General features: G+C 42.1%; 2 protein-coding genes across 11 annotated transcripts in view; one reads left to right on the forward strand and one right to left on the reverse strand.

The window, feature by feature from the left end:
- Window positions 1–25,751, forward strand: part of LOC137237609 (uncharacterized) — a 530,759-nt gene that overhangs the window by 90,181 nt on the left and 414,827 nt on the right. The gene's annotated exons all lie outside the window — the stretch shown is intronic.
- kl-5 (male fertility factor kl5) overlaps window positions 1–25,751 on the reverse strand; it is a 70,184-nt gene that overhangs the window by 1,442 nt on the left and 42,991 nt on the right. For both annotated transcript variants that reach the window (XM_067761434.1, XM_067761433.1), the window contains exons 17-23: window positions 24,060–25,732; window positions 20,855–21,074; window positions 18,759–20,797; window positions 18,559–18,697; window positions 18,331–18,497; window positions 12,944–15,706; window positions 12,676–12,870 (exon numbers count right to left, since the gene is read on the reverse strand). In XM_067761434.1, the coding sequence (XP_067617535.1) occupies window positions 12,676–12,870; window positions 12,944–15,706; window positions 18,331–18,497; window positions 18,559–18,697; window positions 18,759–20,797; window positions 20,855–21,074; window positions 24,060–25,732 (7,196 nt within the window). The remainder of the gene's footprint in view (window positions 1–12,675; window positions 12,871–12,943; window positions 15,707–18,330; window positions 18,498–18,558; window positions 18,698–18,758; window positions 20,798–20,854; window positions 21,075–24,059; window positions 25,733–25,751) is intronic.

A 25,751-nucleotide genomic window follows, 5' to 3' on the forward strand; every position in this document is an offset into this window, starting at 1 on the left:
AAATGCAGATGAAGAAAAGCGGGAGCGTAAGGAGCTTGATCTGTCAGACATCAGGAATAACGCCACTCCGCTGATGGATTGTCTGTGGAGATTTTCAGTTCGGTGAGGAGTTAGTAAAGCATGCTTCTTTCAGCTTATTTGCAAAATATGGTTGGACGAGTGCATGCCCCACGGTATCGTGCAGACTGCACCAAATATCGCGGAATCAGTCTTCACAATATCGCGTATAAGGTCCAGTCAAGTGTATTGTGCGAAATATTGAAGCGCCAAATGTAGGAAAAAACCGCAAAAAAAGAAATAACACACATCATCTCTTCGACGATATCGCGCCGCGACCGCATGAAAAGGAGATGTCTATATGCCGCTATGTCCGAATTTGGTTTCACGCAAAACTCATATGGTTGTGCAAACTGACTTTGAGCAACACCATCAGCTCAGTCAGAATTGGGAAGGATCTCTCCGAGCCGTTCGAAACCAAAATGTGGTTTCAGACAGGGTAACCCCCTATCGTGCGGTTCTTTATTTTGACGCTGGAGAAAATTATACTCGCTACAGAATTTAAGCGCCCTGGAACAATATTTTATAAAAGCGTGCATTTTTGCCTATGTTGATGAAATTGATATTATCGGCCTGAACACCGGCGCTTTAAGTCTATCACAACGTGGTCGATTTGATTGCATGCATTTCGATGGGGGGGGGGGGGGGGGCAGCCATATAGCTTGATGTATCTTTTTATGCATGAATCTGGTGCTGAGTGTGACTATGTTTCCAGCACCCGCAAAGTCCATCAGCCTCAGTTACTTAGGAGAAGACTCTGCCCACTCTGGCATTAAAGCCGCCAAGCACGACTTTTATATCATGGCGGGGCAGCGTTATTTCACCTCATCGTCTTTCTCCTCTGTCGATGCATGGGCGCAGATGAATGATATACGTATTAAACATTTTTCCTTTTATCAATATTTGGCGACAAAGTCCCTTCTCCACTACGAGTCCGACGCAAAAACTGCGCTTATTTGCATGGCCACTCCAATATATGTCACAATTTTTAATATTCTACCTTCCCAGCCTCATCCAGCGCATTTCTGGGATGGTGGTGATGTCATATTTCGCTTTGACGAGAACATCAGCCAGCCGGGCATCTGCACCAATCCCATTCAGGAAATGGACGTTCCAGGTGCATGTCCTCAAATCATTGTCCTTTAAACGTTTGACATAGTCGTCATCAGTAAAGGGTTGTCTTCTAATCCGAGGCTTGCTGTTGCTTTTTATTGGAGTGTCGTTTGACGTGGCGGGTCCCAAGCCCAGCGCACAACCCGGCAAGCGGGGCTGAAAATATTATTTTCACGTTTATATAGCGAGTCGCTTGATCCAAGACAGACGCCCGTTTGCAGCCGCACCTCGTGGTGGATAGATGCTGCCGATGAAAGATCCCCCAGCTAACGCTTAAACCGATTATCTCAGAGTGGCTTAGCCAGGTTGTCGCCTTCTCACATTAGTTCACCACTAAACGAATGTCCAGTGGCTACCCAGAGGATAATTGGCCGCAAGCGACCGGAAGTAGTGAGCTGCTTGAACCGCATGCAAAAGAATCGTACTGGCCATTCCCAGGTGAATGGCTGTCGCAAGCTTTCCCACCTTTCGTGGAGTTCTACACACGGCTCCACCCTCCATAGCAATAAAGCGCCATCTTTTATCGGAAAAAAGGACTTTATGGTCCCGTGACTGAGCATCAAATTAAATCTTGGGGCCACAATTGAATCGGAGGGTTGGTGCCAGGGTGTAATAATGGCGGAACATACTATACACATGTGTACCGGTGGTTATAAATTAACGGGAGGGGTCGTGTCTGCTGTTTACCATGTTGATCCAGAAATAAGTAGACCTTACAGGCTGCCAGATTACTGTAGCGCCTTTCGGGCGCAAATATAGCCGTGAAGAGAGCAGCAGATATTTTGGAGGAAGCATTAGAAAGTCTTCGCCCAGGCCGGACCACATATCTATTCTGGGTTCCCGATCAGAAAGGGATATAGGGTAACGAAAAAGGGGTGGGGTTCGGAAAGGCGGGTGCAGCGCTCGCTGAAACGACGGTAGACGTCCCAATCCGTTAGGGAAAAATATAAAGGAGACAGGAGGTACCTATGATTCATCAAGCAGGAAAGGCGTGGACAAAAGCGCGGGGCTGCAAAATTTCTAAGATCATGTGCAAGGCCTACGATATTAGACTCACGAAGTGACTCATATCTCTGAAGCGAGAAGAGTTAAGGCTCACGATTGGCATACTAACTGGACACTGTCTTCTAGCGTAACATGCTTATAAGTTAGGCCACGTCAGTAACAGTTGGTGAGCAACAGTTGAGCACGTTCTGTGTTCGTGTCTTGCGCTCGCCAGGTCAAGGCTCCAGCTATAAGGGTCGGCAGAGTTGCCAGATCTCAAGGCAGCAATTAAGATAGATCCTAGAAAACTTCTAGTATTTGCAAGAGGACGGAGTTATTTTGTAACATAAGTCCTGGCACCTGATTGAGTTTCTTCCGTTTGGTCGTCAAACAAATTCGGATAATACTGTGGACACGTTCAGTCTATGTAAGGGTCTTTGTTGGCCAGCCAGTTCAACCCAATCCATCGTTTGAAGGGGTGAGACTGGTAAAAGCGGAAAATTTTCGAAGGACTACCCTAATGTACCTATGTATATGTACCTATAAGCATTTGGATTTGTAAGCTCTTTGGCAATAAGTAAGAAATATGAAATCACATTGAGATCTAGGCATGTATTACTAATTTCACACAGACGGCTTATTGAATAATAAAGGCAATTTTCTACATTAAGACGCTTATTGAGCTCAATCTTCCCTACAAAATTCGAATCTATTATTATTTCATTAGTAGCTAATCGAATGCCTAATGAAGTCAAAAGCACAATGCAACTCTGTTGGCATCTTTCCGATTCCGTTTCCGCTTCTTAGTTTTCAAAGCAAATGTCATTGTCTGCATGGCGGAACGATACAAGGTGGCCGCATCGAACAGCTGATTATAACCTTTTTTATTTGATTTGATACATCAACTGCCGGCGCAGTACGATTTTGACATTTGTCCATCGAATTTACAAGTACATGGAATTTTTTTTGTTTATAGGTATGTCACCATGCTCCCACCTTGTATCGTTCCGCCATGATTGTCTGTCTCATCCTTCATACTAATCGAGCAGTTACTTCTGTGTGAAAGCAAAAAATTTACGATTTCATTAGCAGGTGAAATGAGATCATTAAGTTTCTGTGTGAAAACAGTATATGAATGCTTGTAAGAGATGAGCTTAAAATTGCTGTCAAATCGATTGAGGAATACATTTGCTATACAAAATTTTTCAAACCATTTTTTGTGATCAAATTAAAAAAAGTTGTGGTTGTAGTGGTGGTGGTGGTGATGCTACAAAAGGACGCACTCACAATTATGCCGCTTTTTCAACATAAAAGTGGAATTTTGATTGTAAATGCGACTTTCTATTCATAGGACACACTTTAAGATATTGCTGTTATTGGTGTTGCTCACGTCATCGTCTCGTTGTGTGCTGATGATGGCCGATGATGATGATGATGATGATAAAGATGAGTTTCATTGTGAGCTTGCGTACAAATCATCAACGTCAAATGTCGGCGACAGCAATAGAAAGTCAAAGCAAGTAAAAAAAAAAATAAAGTAAGCAAAAAAGGGACTGCCAAAACCAACAAAAAAGGAGGGAGAGCAAAAAAATAAACAGCTCGTAGCCACTGTGGAGCCTCAAACATACTCATAATCATGGTTACATTGGTTACTTTGTGTTTGTATAAAATGAGCGCGCCCGAAATCATGTGGCGAAATCTACCGGAAAACTATTCACCTAAGTCGTTGGTGCACCAACATTATGTCAGTTGAATTGATTGTGGCTGCTTTTACTGGCTTTTAAAATATCTGAAATTACTCTTCAAATGTTGAATGAAGCTCACACCAGCTATCCAATTCACTGACATACATAGAACTTTTTTCACTTGTGCAGATGCTGTCATAAAGTGTTTGGCTAATCAGTTAGTGGCTAATGCTTTAGCTTACATCGAATTTTTGTAGACATGGAGGTTTTTTCATATGAGTTGTGTACACTTCAGGATAGGGTTTGTGTATTTCAATGGAATTTTTATGCTCAGATTAGTTAAGAGGGAACGGAAATGCAGATGGAAGGTTTACTCGACTGTGATCGTTACTTCTGTTTAAACTGTAGGATAAGAATATTATAATGAAAAAGTAGTGCAAGTATTTGGTCATTCATATGAAAATTTGTCGTTTCATCTGCCTATTTTTCTGCTAATTATTCAAGCTTCGTTACTTAATACGAGCTGAACCATTTAAACGGAACGCTTCACCATCTGGCGCAAATTGGAAATATCAAAGGAACTCAAATCGGTTTTGACATGCTTCTTACAACGAAGCCTAAAGTGGGTGCCGATAAAAATATCTTCTGTACCGGACCATCTTTCATTCGCATAACATAACCTAACCAATTTATTGATTGCTTGCGGTAGGATGTTCGCTTAATAAAGCAATCGTCTCCCCACAACCTAGCCGTTCACCTAGTTCTGGCAAAAGCTGGATAGTGAAACATGAGGTGTGTCATTGTTTCCACCATGTCATTCTCCATGAAGCTGCAGCAAGATGGTGTTTCCAGCATGTTAAGCCGTACCGCATGGACTCCCTTAGACAGTGATCGGTCAAAACCGCAAACACCATTGATAGATGAGCCTTGGTGATCCAAATAGCTTTGGTAGAGCGCTTGCTATCCACTTCCGGTCAAATATATCTCGCTAAACTGCAATAGGTAGTATGCGCCCAGCATTTTTTTTAGTTTACTAGAGGCCCATTTATAGGGGAGCAGACCACAGGAAGCCAAGGGTACCCCATATTTCATACAGCCATACATATTCGGATCAATAGTTACACATGGACTTTAGGAGGGCGCCGTGATAGTGGCTAGGTATATTACTTTGTCCCCGGAACCAGATGTTATTAATATATAGTGCAATGGAACCGCAGGCAAGGCCAGGCATTCCCATACCACCCTCGATCGCACAACAATTGTACTAAGTGCTTGAATAGACGCTTGGATATCGAACTAGATGTACCGTAGTAAAGATAGACATCATCCTATACAGCACATTCTTCAATTTCCGCTTGGAAGGCGCTTAGTGCTAAGGCAACTTAAATTTGCGGCTTACAACTAGCTTCTGTCCTTTCTCCAACCTGCCTCATATTAATTCCTTCCTTTCTCGAGTATATAACTCTCAAGAAGCATGCACAACGGGCAGTAGTCGGCACATAATAGTCTGTCTTGTAGGGCATGAGGTCAAGGTTGGTAAGAAGAAGTAATGAGAGTAAAAATTAACGAAACACTCTTAGGCGACACCGGTTTGCAATTGGTAATTCTAGTTTGTCTGCAAACCAAGCTAAACAAACATGGTCGACTTGCATATGAAGAGCATAAAAAACCGCCTATACATAAGTCAAGCAAAGAAATATTATAATTATTGCCACAGTTACAGGACACTGCCCACTTAGACTGCAGTATGAGGATCTCATTCAACAAGTGATGCAGTAGTTGCGACGAGGACTGCACAGAAGCAGTCTCGCACTAACGCTATGGACGCATTCAGTCTCGCATTACCTTTTAGCATACAACATATTTATAGCTCTGGATATCCATATCCTGGCGGAACTTCAAGCGTCAATAGAATCATCATACCAAACAAATGGGTTGTGTGTAAAACCCAGTAAAGAACAGAAACCTAATTAAAAGGTTCCAGAGGAAAATGCGTCACAATGGCACACCGTTCTCTACTTAAATAAATGGAAGGCGTCTCTTTGCCGCGGGGTTTTCTGGTCTCCCAGGTAGCGCAACAAACAATGAACAATGCCCTGGTCAGGTTTAAACATCACAAGTTATTCTGCTTACTGGTGTTGTTGAAGTTTTGCGGTACACCAGGTATCAGTGGTAGCCATTCAAAGCTAGAAATTAAGTACGTGACCGATAGTAAAAAGCGGTAAGCCTTTTGGAAGTTTGCTAAGCTGCACTGTAAAAAAAGGGGCCAAAGTAATGAATGGATGTAATGCAATTAGTAGTAGAAATTTGGAAAGTGGGTGAATCGTAGTTGACATGAGATAAGAGCCTACCAAAAAAAAAAACCAAAGAAAGATAAGTATGGGCCATGTTAACATGTATATTGGGACAAAAAAAATCGAATAAAGGCAGCCAATTACTTCCTTTATGGCAATTGAACATTTCCATCTGGAAAAAGAAAAAAGTTTAATCAATTGAAAAAGGAGGTCACTAGATTGGGAAAGGAGCATCTGAAATTGTGTACATATGGTGCGCTAACTGAGCAAACGCAAAACAAAAGGTAGTGGTCAGATGGACTAAACTGAATAAGAAAGAGTTGAGTTTCTAACAGTATGCAACGAGAAGATTTGTTGATGTATATCGCATAGGGAATATCTACAGATTTGGTGATTAGGGTCCAATAAAGAGTTATGTCAAATAGGAATAGAAGAAGGAACAAGGCGAATTCAGTACAGGGTGGTTTGCCCCATCAGTTGATTGCTTCTTCTTGATAATTTTCAACCAACGCACAGTGTTCCGTGTAGAACAAGCTAGCTGGACAAAAACAAAGTTTTTATTCCAAGAATATTGTAATGGAAAATGAAAGAAAACAACAAAATAACGGGATTTTCGCACACATTTTTTTTTTCGCTTATTATATCTTGAGTAATTGAAGTAGGTAAGTAGGAGTGGCCGTAATTTGCGTTGATTAATTTACAAAAATAATGTTGATTGCTTCACATAAGTTATCGCCCCGAAGTAAAAAAATGGCAACTTAGGAATGAGGCAGATAAAGAGAGTGTTAAGCAATAAATTTAAAAGTGAACTTGTATTTATAGTAGATCAACCAAAACCAGGATTCGGCAATACCAATGATGGTAATACTGCTCGAAGGTTTTTCGAAAATTCTGACGCTAGTCCTGAGATTACGGGATTGGATGTAACGCTCTTCAAAATATTCGATGCTCTCCTTCGCGCATTAGCATCTGGGTATAATGTCAATATCCAAAGATTTGAGATATTTGCGAGTGAGACTAAAAAACTATACATAGATCTCTATCCGTGGTTTTATATGCCTGCTACAGTTCATAAAATCTTAGTGCATAGTACTGATATTATAAAATCAGCAATTTTGCCTATTGTTCAACTTTCTGAAGAAGCACAAGAAGCCCATAACAAAGATTTGAGACGATTCAGGGATGATAACACACAAAAGCACTCGCGTGTAACCAAGAATAGAGCTCTTATGAATATGATGAAGAAGTGAAATTCAGAAATATGTCCTAGTAACCATCGCCGTTTGTAAACTTACAATTTTTCTCTAATATCAATTACAAAAACCATTGTATAAAGCAATATGAGCAAAGCTCGCTAATTAAATACAAAAAATTTTATTTAAATGGGCGTGGCAGCGCCCACTTGTGATAAAATCAATTTTACAAATATTATCTAATATATACATATTATAAATGGGAAAGTTTGGATGTTTGGATGTTTGTCCAGACGTTTGCCTTTGTGACTCAATCACGCAAGAACGGCTGGACCGATTTGGATGATATTTTACACACATATAGCCAATAGTCTAGAAGGATCCACTAGCTATATTTTTTTGAAAAGGAACAGTTATAATTTTATTTTTGTATTTTTTCGTCTTTGTGACTGAATCACGCCAGAACGGCTACACGGATTTTGATGAAATTTGGGACGGATACAATAGTCTACTAGCGAAATTTTTTTCGAACATGGAAAGGGGGGTGGGGATCCCACGACCCCTTCGAACAATTCCGTTTTAATAATTTTTACACATTATAACTTTACGTATACTGGCTTTCACCAATATTACAGACTCAATGGGTCAAATAAGTCGAGGGCTTACAAAGTGAGCAGGGACACCCTCCGCCCCCTACCCCTTTCTCGCACCTCTGGTGTAAAATCTATAAATTGTGACAACTCAATATAAATTTTCTCCTAAATCAATAGTTTTTGGTATCTGGCACATACAGATCGAGATCTAAACAATTTTGGAGAAACGATCCGTGGTCCTCTCCTTCTCCTCCCGCCATCCGCCCACCATCAATTGTTTTTATTAGCACGCTTTTATTAGCTTTACCAGTATGTTTCTATGTAACTCTTCAATCGCTCCAAATGTGCCTGCTTCCTTATTAATATGGTTTTATAATTAGCTTCACCTTAATTATAATCCCGTTAGGGTCATATCGAGACCTTTCCGGGATAATTTCTGGATGGTTTTCGGGATCCGTCCGGGATCCCGCCGGGGTCCTTTCGGGACTATTCCGGTATCATTTCGGGACTATTTCGCAATTATTTGGGGACCCTTCCGGCATCATTTCTGGATAGGTTTCGGGATCCGTCCGGCATCCCGTCGTTGTATTTTCAGGATCATTTGCGTACCTTTGAGAGATAAATTCTTGATGGTTTCCGGGATCATTACGGGAATTTTTCGTGGTTATTTTGGGTCCCTTCCGGCATCATTTATAGATGGTTTTCGGGATCCGCCCGGGATCCCGTCAGGGTCATTTTGGGACTATTACGGGATCATTTGAGGACCTTTCCGGCATCGTTTCTGGATAGCTTTCGGAATCCATCCGGGATCATTACGGGACTATTTCGGGATCATTTGGGGTATCTTCCGGCATCATTTCTGGATGGTTTTCGGGATCCCGTCGGTGTAATTTCGGGACTTTTTCTCGACTAATACGGAATCATTTGGAGACCCTTTCGGCATCATTTCTGCATGGTTTTCGGGATCCGTCCGGGATCCCGTCAGGGTTTCTTTGGGACTATTAGGGGATCATTTGAGGACCTTTCCGCATAATTTCTGGATAGTTTTCGGGATCCGTCCGGGGTCATTTCGGGATCCTGTCGGAGTCATTTCGGGACTTTTTCGGGATCATTTGAAATCCCTTCGGGGTCATTTCGGGATCATTTGTGGTACCTCCCGGCATCATTTGTAGATGGTTTTCGGGATCCGTCCCATATCCCGTCCAGGTCAATTTGGGACCTTTTCTCGACTAATACGGGATCATTTGGGGACCCTTTCGACATCAGTTCTGGATGCTTTTCGTGATCCGTTCGGAATCCCTTCGGGGTCATTTCGGGATTTTTTCGGGATCATTTGGGATCCCTTCCGGCATCATTTCTGGATAGTTTTCGGGATGCGCCAGGGAGCTCGTCGGGGTTATTTCGGGATCATTTGTGGTACCTTCCGGCATCATTTCAAGATGATTTTCGGGATCCGTCCGGGATCTCGTCTGCGTCATTTCGGGACTTTTTCTCTACTGATACGGGATCATTTAGGGACCCTTTAGCATCATTTCTGGATGGTTTTCGGGATCAGTTCGGGATCTCGTCAGGGTCATTTCGGGACTATTTCGAGATCATTTGGGGAACCTACCGGCATTATTTCTGGATGGTTTTCGGTATTCGTCCGGGACCCCGTCGGGGTAATTTCGGGACTATTTCGGGATAATTTGGGGTACCTACCGGCATCGTTTCTGGATGGTTTTCGGGATTCGTCCGGGGTCCCATCGGGATCATTTCGGGACTTTTCGGGACTATTTCGGAATAATTTGGGGTGTTTTCCGGCATCATTTCTGTATGGTTTTCGGGATCCGTCCGGGATCCCGTCGGGGTCATTTCGTGATTTTTTCAGGATCATTTGGGGTTCCTTCCGGCATAATTTCTGAATAGGTTTTCGGGATCCGTCAGGAATCCCGTCGGGGTCATTTCGTGATTTTTTTGGGACCATTTGGGGTTCCTCCGGCATAATTTCTGAATGGTTTTCAGAATTCGTCCGGAATCCCGTCAGCGTAATTTCTGGACTTTTCCGAGACTATTTCGGGATCATTTTGGGACCCTCCCAAGATCATTTCTGGATGGGTTTCGGGATCTGTCCGGGATCCCGTCAGGGTCATTTAGGGATCCGTTCGAGATCCCGTCAGGGTCATTTCGCGACTTCTTCGGGACTATTTCGGGATAATTTTGGTACCCTTCGGGGAACATTTCTGTTTGGTCCTCTGGATAAGTCTAGAATCTTGTTGTTGTCATTCCGGTTTTTTTTTGGGACTATTCCGGGAACATTTGGAGACCCTTCCGGGGCGTCGGGGTCATATCATGGCTTTTTCTGAATAATTTCGCGATCATTTGGGGATCCTATCAGGTTATCAGCTCATTTAGTTCTTTTTTTTACTCAATTACAAAAATAAAATGCATTGGACAGAAAAAAATTTTTAAACAGATAACTTCATAAGCAGGCTAACGTGAATAGCCCATAAATTTCATTTTCTCCTTGCGGACGGGGCCGCGGGTAAAAGTTAGTTAATCATAAATCAAAAATCGTTAAACCTATGGTAACAAAATTCGGCAGAGAGGTTGCCTTTACAATAAGGAATGCGTTCAAGAAAAATTAACGAAATCGGTTAAGGACCACGCCCACTTTTATATAAAAGATTTTTAAAAGGGTCGTGGACGAATAAAATAAGCTATATCTTTGCAAAAAAGAGCTTTATAACAATAGTATTTGATTTCCCAAGTGAATTTATAACAATAAATAGGAAAAACTTCAAATTTAAAAAAATGGACGTGGCACCGCCCGTTTTATGACTAAGCACTTTTCTATGTTTCGGGAGCCTTAACTCGAAGAAAAATTAGTTCAGAATAGAACCATATGTATATGTATTATTGCGCAGCCTTGTATCATTGTTAAGCACACAAAACAAACAACAACAGCATTTCGAGTGTACAGCTGGGTACGTAATGTTCGGTTTCACCCGAACTTAGACTTCCTTACTTGTTTTCTTCTGACTTGTCATTCTTCTGCACATCGAATTGGGTTGCATTCGCTTTGGCATCACATTGTACAGATTTGCCTTGAGAAAGATTGACCTGAGTATAAGTGTGTGCTAATGACAGCCGCTAATAAATCTGTTTCAGGCGCTTTGGGCTATGCAGTTCCGCACATGTTTGAAAATTCACTAAAACTATGCCAAAAGTCCCAAGTGCTCTTCTGATCCAGGCAGGGGCAGATACCAAACGGGTTACATGAAAAATTGGCATGAGACGCAGCTAAGGTCGAATTTGCCATGTTCTTAGCATCGGTATTGGAAGATGTCAGTTATCGTTAGCACAACAACAAGATGCCAGACGGATAAACAATAGTCAATGTGGCGAAAGAGACGGTTTAACAGACATTGCATTGCCTTTGTCAAAACTCCAGTGTCTATGTCATAGAAAGGGGCGTGGATTGAACAAAAAGCTTGTATAGTGTGGAAGAAGCGAAATTGCAAAGCAGCGAAAACATGAAACAGGATGCAGTGACTGTCAGCGCGTGCGCGTGGCAGACAGGGAGCTCCGAAAGTTTCAGAAGAACTGAAAAATCTTCGTCCACCGAAGCAGATGATGGACGAGGGCAAAGATAGACATTGTGGACATTCTGTTTTCGACCAAACCATTAAGTGAGGACAGGCACGTTATCCAAGAGCATTGCCGAACGAATTATTTAAAACTGCCCTGTGCACTATGAATCCTAGAAAACCCGCAAGACTGGACGGAATACCCGCGTAATGTTGGCGCCGTAATCTAGAGGTGCTCATGTGGCTTAATGTCGTCTCAGCTTATGATGACGGAAAGGTGAAGGTTTGTATCTAGACCTTGGATTCCAAAGCATGCCATATATCTGATGAGGAGTGAGGTGTGGGGACTGAGATGAAGAGTTCAGTGAGAGGAAAGGGGTGAGAAAGAGGAGGGGTAAAAGGAAGAGGTCTCTCTGTAGAGAATTTTTTTCCTTGGCTTCGCAAGTTCAAGGACATCAATGTATTTGCAAGAAGGGTTGAGCATTGTGAGGAAGGAATGTTTTAATGAAAAATGAAGTGGACAGGCGAACGAGAAGGAAGGAGAGATAGGGTTTATATTATGAGCATTAGAGGAAGAAGGCAATGAAAAAGCGAAAATGAAAGACCGGGAGAAGGTAGAGAAACGTTGGTGGTGGGTAAGGAAAAGGAGAGTGACATACAGCGTTAGAGAGCGAAATGTTATGAGGGGGAAAGAGTAGAAGACGGGCATGGAAAATACGAAATACTACGCAGACAATGACGGAGGTGAAGACTTGGTCGGGAGAGTGCATAGCGGAAAAGAGTAAGAGAAGTGAAAGTAGTAAATAGAGGGAATGAAAGTAATCGTTTATGTCGAGTGTTTTTTAAGCTATAAATCAAAGGACTCTGAATTTTATTGCATGCTCATCCCGAAAATATTCATAAGGATCATTTTATCAGGAAAAAACGATCTCCCAGGGAAAATATAGGGTATTGTTGTTGTTGCTGTAGCGATAAGGTTGCTCCCCGAAGGCTTTGGGGATTGTTATCGATGTAATGGTCCTTTGCCGGATACATATCCGGTACGCTCCGGTACCACAGCACCTTTAAGGTGCTAGCCCGACCATCTCGGGAAAGATTTATGTGGGTTTGGAGAAGCTATATATTGCGCTGGTAACCTGAAGGGTTGCGCTACACAGCCCCTTGAATCTGTGGTTATAGGCTCTTACCGAATTTTGTAAACCGGGCACTCGTAAATGTTCTTTGTATCCTGTTTGTCCAATAGCACAGCTTTGATAAAAATTACCGGCATGGGTGGAAATAGATCTTTCAGAAAAGCATCGGCTATGGTACCCAAATTCATATCCCAGCGAGCGCCTTCCATATACAAGCCATTTACATAGGAACCTTCCTTCGGAGGAGCGCTGAAATAATAACAAATAAATTTATTTGTTTTAACTGTCAATCGCAAGGCTGCAAGAAACTTTCTTCACTCACTTTATTTCCTCCTTCGTTTTCTTTGTTACATCACAATTCAAGCACATGCGATCCAAAGCCCATGAGTTTTTGCGCGCCGTCTGTTGCATAATCGCAGTCAATAAACTTTGTGGATTAAAGAAACCGCCAAGCCAAATGGACGATGGCATGCGAAAGTCGGCAACCCAACCTTCGAGTTCACGCAAACGTAACATTAAATCGGCAAACCACGATTGCAAACCCAATAAACTGGGGTATGCCAACTTTGTCCATGACTCTGGTACTTGATCCATAAAAAGCGATTGCATAAGAGCTTCCATAATTGAAGATATCGTCAGCTCACCCTTCAAACCTAACTCGAGCTCATGCAATGAACGCCTCAGTTCGTACATCAAAATATTCATGCGCTCACATTCTTGAAAAGCGACGATGATGTAAGGATTGCGATCTTCGACGCGCGCCATCAATTCTGGTATATTGAAAGGCGAAGGTATTTTATCGAGTAAATCTTCAAGCATACCCTTGACCACATCCTCTTGTGATTGCGATTCGCCGCTACCAGCATCAGCACCTGCAATACGTGGTTGTAGCTCGAAAACGATACGAAATAGGCGTTCGGAAACAGTGGTGAGGAAACCAATTTCCGAATTTAAATGTAGACCGTAGAGCGTGGGACTTTCCGTGGGTAAACTGTCGTCAATGTAGTCATGGTAGCCTTGATACTTCAATATACCAGGCGCAGGAAAACCATGACAAAACTCAAGATCGCCATCAATAAGCTCGGGCTGCATGAACTCTTGCAGGTAGGTGCGACAAAGACGACGATCCCAGTCGTCGGTTATATGACCGCCATACATAATTTCGCCAAAGAGATAACGTAGATCTTCCCAAGGTACGCGCGTATTAGCTTCCAAATAATTGTAGAGCACGTAAACTGATATAGTCAAATCGCCTACATTAAAGGGATAGACACGATTCCAACCTTGTGGACCGAATTTACGACGCTCCGCCACCACTGCATGAAAATAACAAAGCACGAATAATATTGCTTTGAATTCGGTTTCCTTGGAGCACATCTCAAGTGTTTCTTCACTGAAGTTATCGAGAGCTTTGTGTATATTGGCTTGCATGCCAGTCGGTGGTTCATTTGTGATTTTAATAGCCGATTCAAGTATACCCTGCGGGAGTATGTGGTAAGCCGGATCTGCAGCTGGTTCCGCGCTTAAAAAGAGGCGATAGTTTGGATTCACATCAATGAGTGATGCTTCCATTTTCTTTTCCAATGTAGGCAGCCAACGTGCCACCAAATGAATATTTTGTAAAATAACCCAATGACCTTCACGTGAGGCGGTATCAATAGCATTTTCTGCTACAATTTCTTGACCCTGCCCCAACGAAACACTATGAAAGTTTTCGTTATCACCATGAAAGCCCATCGTCTTGCCCAATTTCTCAACGTCTTTGAGTGGATCCACACCAGGCGAGAGCACAAAGAAGACATGCGTCTCAGGGCTTGTCTCCTCGAAAGTCTTAGAAAATTCAACTGATCTCGCATCTATGTATTTCGAGCCCAACTTCTCCTCAATGAATACCTGCATAGCATAAGACATGCGATCTGGGCGTATGCAACGCATAATACACAAACGTTGTATAGCCGACTTTGTCTTCCATTCGCCAGGGAACTTTTCACGCTCTGGACACTCTGAGTCCACAAATTTCTTCCAACGTTTATGTGAGCCCTCTATATCTTTATCTAGATTACGAAAGGCTGGTAGATTACTTAGAGCGCGTATACCACCCCAGCCCACATTGGTGAGAAAGGCGAGCTGCGACGTTTGATTGGGCATGTAGGGGAAACGTAGCAGGAAATCTAACTCGGCATGCTCAACCTCACCGGCGCTTATTAATATCTGCAAACACATTTGCGTCAAAAATATGAGTTTGTCCTGTTCGAAGAGCCCACGTGAAGTGTACAAGAAACTGCAATAAGTGATTGAGTCGATAAGATTCTCGACGCGATCTTTAAGCTTTTCTGCTGGCACAGCGCGCTGCATAGCATTCGAGAAGACAACAGTGAAGGCCTTAAGCGAAAATTGATATATCGGATTAATTTTAAAGAGATCGTTGAGTATGAAATAAATAATAGAGGCGCGCTCCGATGCAGGCCGATATGCTTCACGTGCAGTATCGATTTGCACAGCAGTGATTTTCGCTTCAGCAACCTTCACCTCAATTTCGTCTGCAGTCTTTTTCGTCTTTTCTAAGTTCATTACCAGTGTTACGTCCTCCAAAACATTTTCGCCTGCCGATGATAAGCGCTGCAGTAAATCATCTTCCAGAAATTTGAGCGTAATTTTGAAGTGATTTTGTTGTTGTGTAAGTCGCGTACGCATAACTTCTAAATCGGGACGTTCCACTTTTACAACCTCAGCGAGCAGTTGATCCTCAAGACCATCGCGTGTTACGGTGAAATTGATTAACGTTGTTTGTGCTTGCATTTCGGGTTTGTAATGTGGATTCGCTAGTTTTGTGTGTAGTATGAGCCGGAACTTCGGATTGAAATCGATTTCTTTATCACCCATTTTGAGGCAGGTTCCTTTCTTTATTAACATGCGTCCCAGTAGGGGGTTGAGTACAGCATCTACAGATTCTCCAATGTTTTCGATTAGCAAGACATTACCGTTGCTCACCGCTTTTTCTACCATGTCCAAATAGCCTTTCATTGAAAGGCGCACTACCATTATGGTGTTCGAGTACTTCTGTTTAACCCATTTGATGCCTTGTCTGGAATGAAGGCGAAATATATTAAGGATAGCATTGCTTTATCGTACTGTTGGATTTATCAACTCCTATTGTATAGGTCACTATAAGACAAAAATCTTAGTATATTTCGCGACTGCAAATTAATCTGGAGAAAGGATGTTGACCCGAGATTAAAGGGAGCTCTGGCTGCAAAAGCTACCTATCTTCTGATACGGACTAGATTACGGCAGTTATTGCCTTACAATTACATACAATTAAGCATCCTTAGAGGAAGGTGTGGGAGACGGATTTAAGTAAAGACATAACATTTTAAACGGAAGTCAAAAATATGTTTAAGCGAACTGAGGCTGAGCTTTGCTCGAGACATCTGCAGACTAGTAAGGTTTACTGACTTCCTGACTCTTTGCAGCTGAACTTCACCACGACATAGCAAAGACAACTTTTGTTGGATACCAATGTTGTACGTTAACGTCAAAGACTCTATTTCAGGGCTCTATTTCCTAGATCCCTTGGCCCAGTAATATTTAAGCGAACGAGTTTGACATGAATATTAGCGAACTAGTTCCGTTGTGGACCTAAGTAACGTGGAATGCAATCTTATTCCGATATGTGGATAGATCTTTCCCTCAAACTTAAACAATCTTTACTGAAAGTAATTACGGACTCTGCGCTATTGTAGAGATGTTTCAGTGATGGCGCATCATGTAGAAGCTCTTGGAATAAGGAGGAATAGATGTTGATTCATTACTTTCTCTTCCGATGTCCAGGACTGCATACGAGGTGGTTCAGATTCATGAGCTCCAATGGGTTTTTGACGGCCTGGCAGAGGTTTCGAAGGTGGATGCTTCGCTCATTCTAAAGTTCTTATGGAAAAAGGCACGGTGTTAATCAACATTTACCCTCGCACTCTAAAAATCATAACAACTCTCTCCCATTTATTGGATCTTGTCGGAACTGTGCGTTTTAAGGACCTTTCCTATCTATGACAGTTTGTGAGAGAATGGGACGGCTAAAGCCGGTTTAAAAATTAATGAATTGTGTGCTAGGAAAATCTAGTACATTTGTTGTTAACGGCCAACATTCTTAGTATATTACGTTATCGCGACCCAAAAAATGGATCCAGCGGACTCAGCTTATTCAAATCAGGCTTAAAAACTTGGATGATATAGAATGAAAGCTATGGGGTCTCTGCAACGCCCACATCGTGAAACTCTAGCCTTCCTGAAATTGCTGTTAATTGGGTTGTGACAGAAAAAAGGGAGTCTCGTTGGAACAACTTTGGGCTCACTGTAATTTGCAGAGTCTGATCTCCAAAGGGTGATATCATCACATAATAGCAAATGTCTTGTTATATTCAATAAAATGGTACCCGAGCACAGCACAACGAGCCCTGAAGAATAACAGAATTTTGATGGGAAATAGAAGAAGGCTGTTCACGGGGCTAAATTACCGCGGAATCAGTTTTGTCCTTACGAAAGATTGAAACTTGAAGTCAACGCACTGATTTTACTCTATTAGAGTGGCATCACACCCGGCAAGTTTCTTATCGACCGGATTTTCAAATTGAGAAAATCGACACAACTCATATCACTGTGGACTTTCATTCTCATTTCACTCATTCGCGTTTCGGCAGCCACTTCACTGATGACATACACAAATATAAATATAAATAATGTCAGACTAGATATCCGGCAGATACCCCACCGGAACAAGCTTTGATTTGAATTTTCACATTTCCCGTCGGGCAGCTCCAGGGTTAGGTTAGGTTAAGAGGGCGTGCGTGGGTATTACTCACATTTCAACTAGGAGAAATGTTTGTCCATTGTGAGTGCCCTCAGTAAGTGCAGGATAGCTTCACATTCATTTAGAACCACTACATCCTAGTGGTACTCTGCCAGGCTGTCGAATAAGCGTGAGCCCAGAAATATGAGCCTTCTTCTTGAAGCGCCAGACATCGGCAGAGAAAGTGGTAGATCGAATCCTCTTCCTCCTTATCCTGACAGCTTCTGCAGAGGAAGCTTGGTGGTATTCGCCACCGTCGGAGCACTGGCGCGATAGCACAATGACCTGTGATGACAACCGTTATTACGCTCACCGCAGATTTGTTCAGTTTGAGAAGGAAGCTGGTGCCTTTCCTATCCAAGCATGGCCATGAGGACCTTGAGACTTCGCAGTCAACCCTTTTGGTCTACAGCAAGTCCGTTGCCCTGCTCTCATATTCCTCGATTCTCCCAAGGAGATAACTCAGCGGCGCTCGGACGGAGCTGTCCATCACACTTGTGTCTAAATCGGAACCTTTCCTAGCCATCTCATCAGCGAGATCATTCCCTTCAATGCCGCTGTGCCCATTGACCCAGCAAAGGGAGACATTGAAATGACTTATAGATGCCAGAGAGGCTCTACACCTCCGCACGATGTCCGATTTTATCATCAGCAGCAGCTCTAACAATTTCTACACTACCTAACAATTTCCATATTCTGACCTTAGCACATCAAACCAAGATAACCTGCATAAATAGATCAACATTTCTATCCAGAGACCATTGTGTATGGGATTGGAGTCTTGATTCGATGACACAATTGTGCCCTCATTACTTATCCAAAAGGTAATGACTCTAAATATGTGGAAATCCAAAGCAACTTACAGCTGTGGATCAATCATTAGCGGATAACGATCAGAGTGTACCAAAATAGCGGCATTTTCGGCAGACATACGATCACTTGGTAAGCCTTGGTTATTCCACTCAGCGATCTGAGCATCATCACAAATCATTTCAAATGGATCGCTGTCTTCAGTAGCTGGAATTTTGGGCTGAAATTTGAACAGAATTTGAAATAATAAAATTTCCAAAAAAAACAAGATCTCTACTTACATTACTATTTTTGAAAGTGGGCAGCCACATCTTCTGCTGCAGTTCAATGCGGTATGGACGCGTAAAGCAACCCACATACGAAATGAAACATGAAATGAGTAGCATATCGCCTGGTAGAGTGATTATACCTTCCTTGAGTCTATGAAAGGTGAAATAAAGTTAGCATTTATTTATGAGAAATATTTATTTTACAGACTTACGTTTTCACTGACTCAGTCCAGCGTATCTTCTCCGAAGCTAAACCACCAATCAAACGATTAGCCAAATCAATTGTGAATGCTGTCTTATCAGCCTCATCTTGACACTTTTGTTTCTTTGCCAAAGCCTCATCATACTCCATCTGCAAGACATTCAATTGCTCTTCCAGTTCATTGAGACGATCATTTAGAGCTTGCAACTTATCGCGCGCATCTTTCAGCTCTTGTTCCGCCTCAACTAGAGCACGCTCTTTGGGCTCGACTATCAAATAGACATCGTAGAAGCGATTGATATTTATAACCCACGAACAAAGACCAGCAGCTGCAGCTGATTTAGCCATAATTTTTTCCGGATTAAATTCCGGATCATTAATATATGGCTGCAAAGCTTTAATAATATCCGGATGTATATGCTTTTTATCATAGTTCACCAAATCACTCAGGAACTTATCCACATTACCCATAATTTGACGACACGCCTTCCAGCTGCGATCTTTTGGTATTTTACCTTTGGAAGCGAAGAGTACGAGAACAGCCGCGCATACGCTGACAACAGCTTCTGGTGGCGAACCAAAGGATTTCAATTCAGTAAGATTATTCTTATTAAGAGTATTAAGCGCTTCCTGAGCGGCTATTAGAGCTGGTTGCGCTTTACGAAAATCTTCCTCGCACAATTTAGCCTTAGCTGTTACGTCCTCCTCTATTTGACGTACATTCTTCTCTTCTTTGGTAGCAAATGCGCGCTCTTTGGACACTTTTTCGTTTTCTGCGCCTACTACTTTGATTAAATGATCCGCTTCCTCGTTTTTAGCTTTCAGTTCAACTTCTTGTACTTTAAGTACGTCTTGCAAAGCGTCAACTTCTTTTGAGCAGCTTGCCAACTTAATCAAACCATTCTCTAAACGTACGCGCCGGTCTTGATTAGCTTTAACTTTTTCTTGTAGCAGCTTTGCATATAAATTGATGAGCTCAAGAAAAGATTTGGGTGTCGTATAATTGTAACGTTTATCGTTAGCCAAGTAAACTTGCGATATATCATTGACAGTCTTATGCACATAAGCCATGAACTTCGATACGGGATCGCATAACGACTTTGGCAACACATCGATTTCGTTGAGAAAACGTAACGACACTGACTCGAGCGCTTCTTGCGGCCATTCGTGGAACCAATCGATAGTTGTACAATTTACAAGCGCCGGAAATTTACGTGCGCGTACACGGAGTGTAGCGCCAACAGGCGAGAAGCAAAGCACAACTTTGAGTAGAGAGCGCACTTTGTCTATAAAATATTTCCAGCAATTTTCACGCGTATCCATTATACCCAGCTGTTTGACCTCATTGCGCATAGCAGCGATTATATTTTCAACTTCATCGTCCGGTATGAGTTCGTGTATGTCACCCGAAGCGAGCAAATCGTTGACGAGCACTAAAAATTGCTCTCTCGCTACCTCAGAATCCGTCATAAGGAAACAACATGGTGTCGATTTAACGCCAGCCTTCATGTATAACGTCGCCAAATTTGCCTTTAAATCATTGTTGCTATAATCTTTGGTAAGTTGTATTTGAAATACATCCAGAGATGAGATAAAGCAAGCCAGCCGCGTTAACGATTGCTTACCGGAACCCCCGACACCGATGAGAAGCGCATAACCGCGTGACGATTCTAATATACGCGATATGCGACAAACATGTGCCATAGCATCTTCGAAGAGTACCAAATTGAGCGCGCCCACAAAGTCGTTGTAGCGCTCTTGGGCTTCGGTTAGCAAACGATTTAGGCGTACCCAATCAGGAACGCTGGCATATTTAATATCTGATAGGCCTTTAGCAAAGTGACAGTAAATGAGTGGCTTCGTGAAAACAACTTCGTCCGAGAAATTTTCGATACCCTTACGTACCATGTCGTTTAAGAGTTTCTGGAAGTTGCCAATGTCGGTATAATCAACCAGTTTATCGCCATAAACACGATTGCATTCGTGTACCCAAAGACGTAAAAGTTGGTTTGGATTAGGACATGTTTCGAAGTTGGCATATAAGACGCCCTACAAAAAATAACGCAGTTAAAGAATAAGTTCAGAAGTGTTAAACTAAGCACTTACCGTGAAAATATTTGCGATGTCACGTAAATTGAAATTGTAGTGGAATTTGATGGCCGTAGGCAAGAATGTTGCGGCGACTTTTTGATGCAGTGCAATTGCTGTTTGTACCAGTGACTCTCCGAGATTTATTACTGCCTTATCGAACTTAAGATGTGGCGTAGCCAGATGTTGTAATAGAATGGAATGTAAAATATGGAAGAGAGCATCGGTTCCGGGGGCACTGAAAAACAAAGAGTTGTAAGCGAGGCGCATAATTGAAAGGATGTCGAATACGGTATAAATGAAATGAAATATGCGCCGTAGTTAACTTTAGAAATGTGTACCCACTTGCTAACTAACCTCAAGGGCTATTAATATAATTTTCCTAAGTCAACTTTCTGAGCTACAAGGGAGTTTTTAGGCAGTTTGCTCTTATGTTTCAGGGAACACCTCTCACTAGGTGACACACATCTATTTCGCACATTGCTCCCTAATCGCAAACGCTGATCGACTCTCCCCAATCATCTTCTTAATGAAGCGGTCAAAACACTTTCTCAAGATGCTGGGGAAATTGATACGGTACGTTTCAAAAATTTGTACTATTAATGAGCAAGCCCGACAATCTCGTGAGCGGTTTGTTATAACATCGAACCTTCTAGGACTATGGATTTCAGTTGCCTCTTAGGACAGACATGCCTCATGCGGTAATATTCTTAGCCCTTTAAACGGCTTGGTAGAGAGGGGAATTATAAGTGTGTAGTTGTGCAATATAGTGAAGGCTAATTTCGGTCATCGGTGCGATGTAGTTAGATTTCAAGCTAGTCACCTTCCTACTTAGAGGGCATGGCTTTGCTTCGTGTTAGTTTATTTTCCAATTTCTTAAGACTACTCATACGAAGCCCATTTTTTGTTGAACAAGTAGGCTGATGAAGAATAGCGCTAAGGCAGCAAAGACTATGTTAAGAGTAGAACCTTCAAGACGAGGGAGATTTCTTATTTTATCACTGGCTTGGCTAGTGTAATTCTCCAATATGGAAATTTTATGATTCCCAGCAAAATGGGGTCCAGAAAATCAAACAGATTGTGATCTTTTTCTTTTTATTGTAGAAGTGCTTCGCCCATCCAAAAAATTCGATCACTCACAAATTCTGAGTATTTAACACAAACTATTGGTTCAGCATTACGTTTCTCATCTTTATGGGGGGTATTTTCACCTCGCTGTGCAGATGATACTCTGCCGTCGCAAGGAGATACCCCATGGCATTTCTGAAGAAAATATTTTGACAGGCCTGCACTTTCCTCCAGTGTATTTCTTAAAACCTTTTAAAAACAAAATAAGGACGTTTCGCATCGGTGACGGCTTAGCTATACCGATCAAGTAAAAATTCTTATAAACTTTGCAGAAGCTCATCAGGCCAGCAATTACCGAGAGAAAAGCAACGGGCGATGGGTAAGCCCGAATAATCACTAGAAAACCAAAAATACCCTGTCTTTAAATTCTAGACGCAAAGTAAGGGTGCAAAGAGAATGATGAGCGTTCACTAAAGTTCACTTTGTAACTTCTGTTCCGTCAAGGTTTATTGAAAAGAAAGCTATTCGACGGAAAGCATTTAGAAAGTGAAAATCGGTCAACTCCCGGCAAGTCACATTAATAACGGTTTAAGAACAAAGATAACATCCAATGGGTTCCACGTTTTGTTTGTATGCGATTTTCCGACGCAGAATATAAAGTACCCTTTCGCTTGCCAGGCTAAAACTCCAGCTATTAGGAGTGATACAGCTGTCAGATCTAGAAGCAGCAAGTGTCTTAAGTCCTAGGAAGCTTCTAGTATTTGCCAAGAGGACGGAGTTATTTTATAACATAGGTCCAGGTTTTTGATAGCGGTTTTCAATTTGGTCGTTAAAAAAAATTTCTGGTAACACTATGTGAGGTCCTCATGGATCGGCCAGTTCAACCTAATCTAACCCCTTTAAGAAGGAATGGAAGGATGGAAATTACTCTGATGGCTCAAAACTGATAACTGGCTTTGGCCAAAGATGGGTAACTCAGCATGAAGTGACTCCGCTATTCTACTTCGTGAACTTCCATGCAACTACAGCATGGAAGATTTACCAATAGTTAAGACTCACTCCATTGGCTCCCATCATAACACACATCACCAGGCACAAATAAACCGAGGTGAGCCGAATGAGTTTAGCAGATTGTCTCTCATCCGCCTCCTACCAGAAGTGTATCGCTACGCTGAAAGAGGTAGTGTCTGCTATCAACGTTTGAGAGCGGTATTGCTTTGCTGTGAGCGCCATCCATACCTCAGTATGGGCTCTTTTCTAAGAGCGATGCTCATACTATGCCATGCTATCCGATGAACACTTACAATGCTATTGCCAGTGCTAATTGACGCAAGAGCGCTCCACCGGACAAGCTTCCTATAAAATAGTATCGACTTGACCACCAAATAATCAGGATTTGATCTTTAGCTAGAGGTTCCAGAGTTGGCGTAGGCATATTTCGTAAATTTTAAAAGAACAGCTGTGGTCGAACAGTGATGAAAGAGCAATGTGATCTTGATCACAGTTTACAATAACGCTTACCAAAAAATCTGAATCACAGATCCAATTTCAATTTTAGTCGCAGCAGAATAACTATGTGTAGCTTCAATAATATGAATCAATGAGTACGTCATTTGTGCTGCTATCTCCTGTTAGCTGCCTGAGTAAGCCACCACCGAAGGCTTTGTAGCAGTTTATCGCGCGGTTGCAGTTTACTGCGACATCTTGTATTAGAAAGCAGCACAAATTATCGCTTCATTGATTCGAGTTACCAGAGATAATACTTTTTTCATTACGAGAGTTGCGAATGGCATTCTTGGCAAGCGTAATTGCTAAATCACAGTCACATCATCTGAGAAAACACAGTCACAAATCACGTCGTTGCTCAAAAATCAAGGAACGAACGAAACGCAGAGCCATCATAGTCAGTCAGACACTGCGGCTACTTCGACGCTGTCGCTGCGACTTAATGCTAATTCTGCCCTGAATTTGCTCTTGAGTTCTCATCAGCAGCACAAGCTGAGTGAAGTCTTCCTAGCTCTGCCCTCTGCATACAATTTTTTTAAATATTTAATTATCGCTTCAAACCTATTCAGTACAGTCCCGAGCTAATTGATCCTATTATAAAGTTATATATATATATAACGCAAAAAAAAAAAAACAATATTGCACTTACTTGACAGCAAAGGAGCAAAAATGTCGCTGCAAACGCGGATTTATGGTGAACGAACCAGCCGATGGATTCATACAAGACACAAACTGACAGTTGTGTATATCACGCAGCGTCATCTTCACACGATCGTACCAATGATGATAGTCCATAAATTGCCTTATTAGGGTATGCGGTTGAACGGTACCATATTTATCCACTTCCGGCATATTCATATCATCCACAAAGTACAGCATGCGCTTATTACCTTGCGGTCCATAATTACGACCAGCTTTCTTTTCCAGCGGCTTCTCCAGCACACGTTGCAACATTTCGGAAGTGGTATAAAAGTTGAAGGGCACATTTTGTATGGCATATTTATCTGTGGGTAGTGCATTGAGCTTTTGACCCATAATAATAGTTTTACCAGAACCCGCAGCACCAATCAACATGACCGGATGATTATCTGATACAAGCACATCCATAAAATAACGCAAACGCGTCGTTTCGGATGTATGCACCAAATTGGCTTGCAATGGCACATCAGGATCGAGCTCAAAAGTAGGCACTAATTTGGTCCACGGTAAAAAGTTCTTTGTTTCATGGTCCACATAATAGGCGAATACGTTATTACCAGGAGGAAATTTAACAGCCTTAAATTCATTAATAAACCATTTGTGGAACTCATTACGCCAATCGATGATTTGATCTTGAAAGAGCGTCGAGCCGAAACCCCAAATAATACTGAATACGAAATATATTTCATACCAATCTTTTGGACAATCGTTGGGCACATTTTGTGGCGTTAACATACAATCCAGCAGGAAACAAGTCATCTGCAACATTGCGATATTCGAAATGGGCGTAATACGTTTCAAACGCTTATTAAACACATCCAACATGGGTGGCACATACTTGTCGAAGAGCACATTGAGCGTAGCCACTTCGGTTTGATTGGCGCGCGTATTCAACCATGACTGTATGAATGGACTCCAACCTAAATCTTGTGGATTAATATACAGTATGCCAGCGCGTGATACTGTGGCCGGTGTTGCCGTTTTCAAGTTGGCAATTTCGAAAAGTAAACGCATCTCCTTCGTGAGTGCAATGCGCTCATTACTCGCCAGCGTTAACACTTTATTATCATCCATTACAGTATTCAAACTTTCAATCCACATTGGATCTATATCACCATCCAATACAATCCATTTGGGTCCCGTACCGCCGAGATTTGCTTGATCACGCATTATAATCGAGAATAAGCCATCTTTCCATTCGCGTGTCGCTGGATTTACAATACCGAAGAGTTCATCATTGGTTACCGCTTTTGGATTGAGATCATTATAATGTGGTTTACGTTTTTGGTTTTGATATGTTTTATTCAGCGTTTTCCATACTTCAGTTTTTCCAGTGCCAGCGAAACCAATAACGAAGACTGAATGTCTGACAGCGAACAACTCTTCTAATTGTACTATTTTCAAAATAAAGCCATCTTCAGGCTGTAACTTCATATCGAGTGTGGACTTTTTAATGATAGCTTCAAACTCGAGTGAACGTTTTCGCGGTACATCTAAGTTGGGGAACAAGTCTCCAATAAGACCCATGAAAACGGGCACATCATCTGTTACGATTTTCGGTATATTGAAATCACGTAGTGCTCGCATAAGCACTTGGTCTTCAGGACGATAGCGATCATCGCGCTGCAAATAAAACATAAAT

Source organism: Eurosta solidaginis, chromosome 1 (assembly GCF_040869045.1).
Source record: "Eurosta solidaginis isolate ZX-2024a chromosome 1, ASM4086904v1, whole genome shotgun sequence".
Lineage (NCBI taxonomy): Eukaryota > Metazoa > Arthropoda > Insecta > Diptera > Tephritidae > Eurosta > Eurosta solidaginis.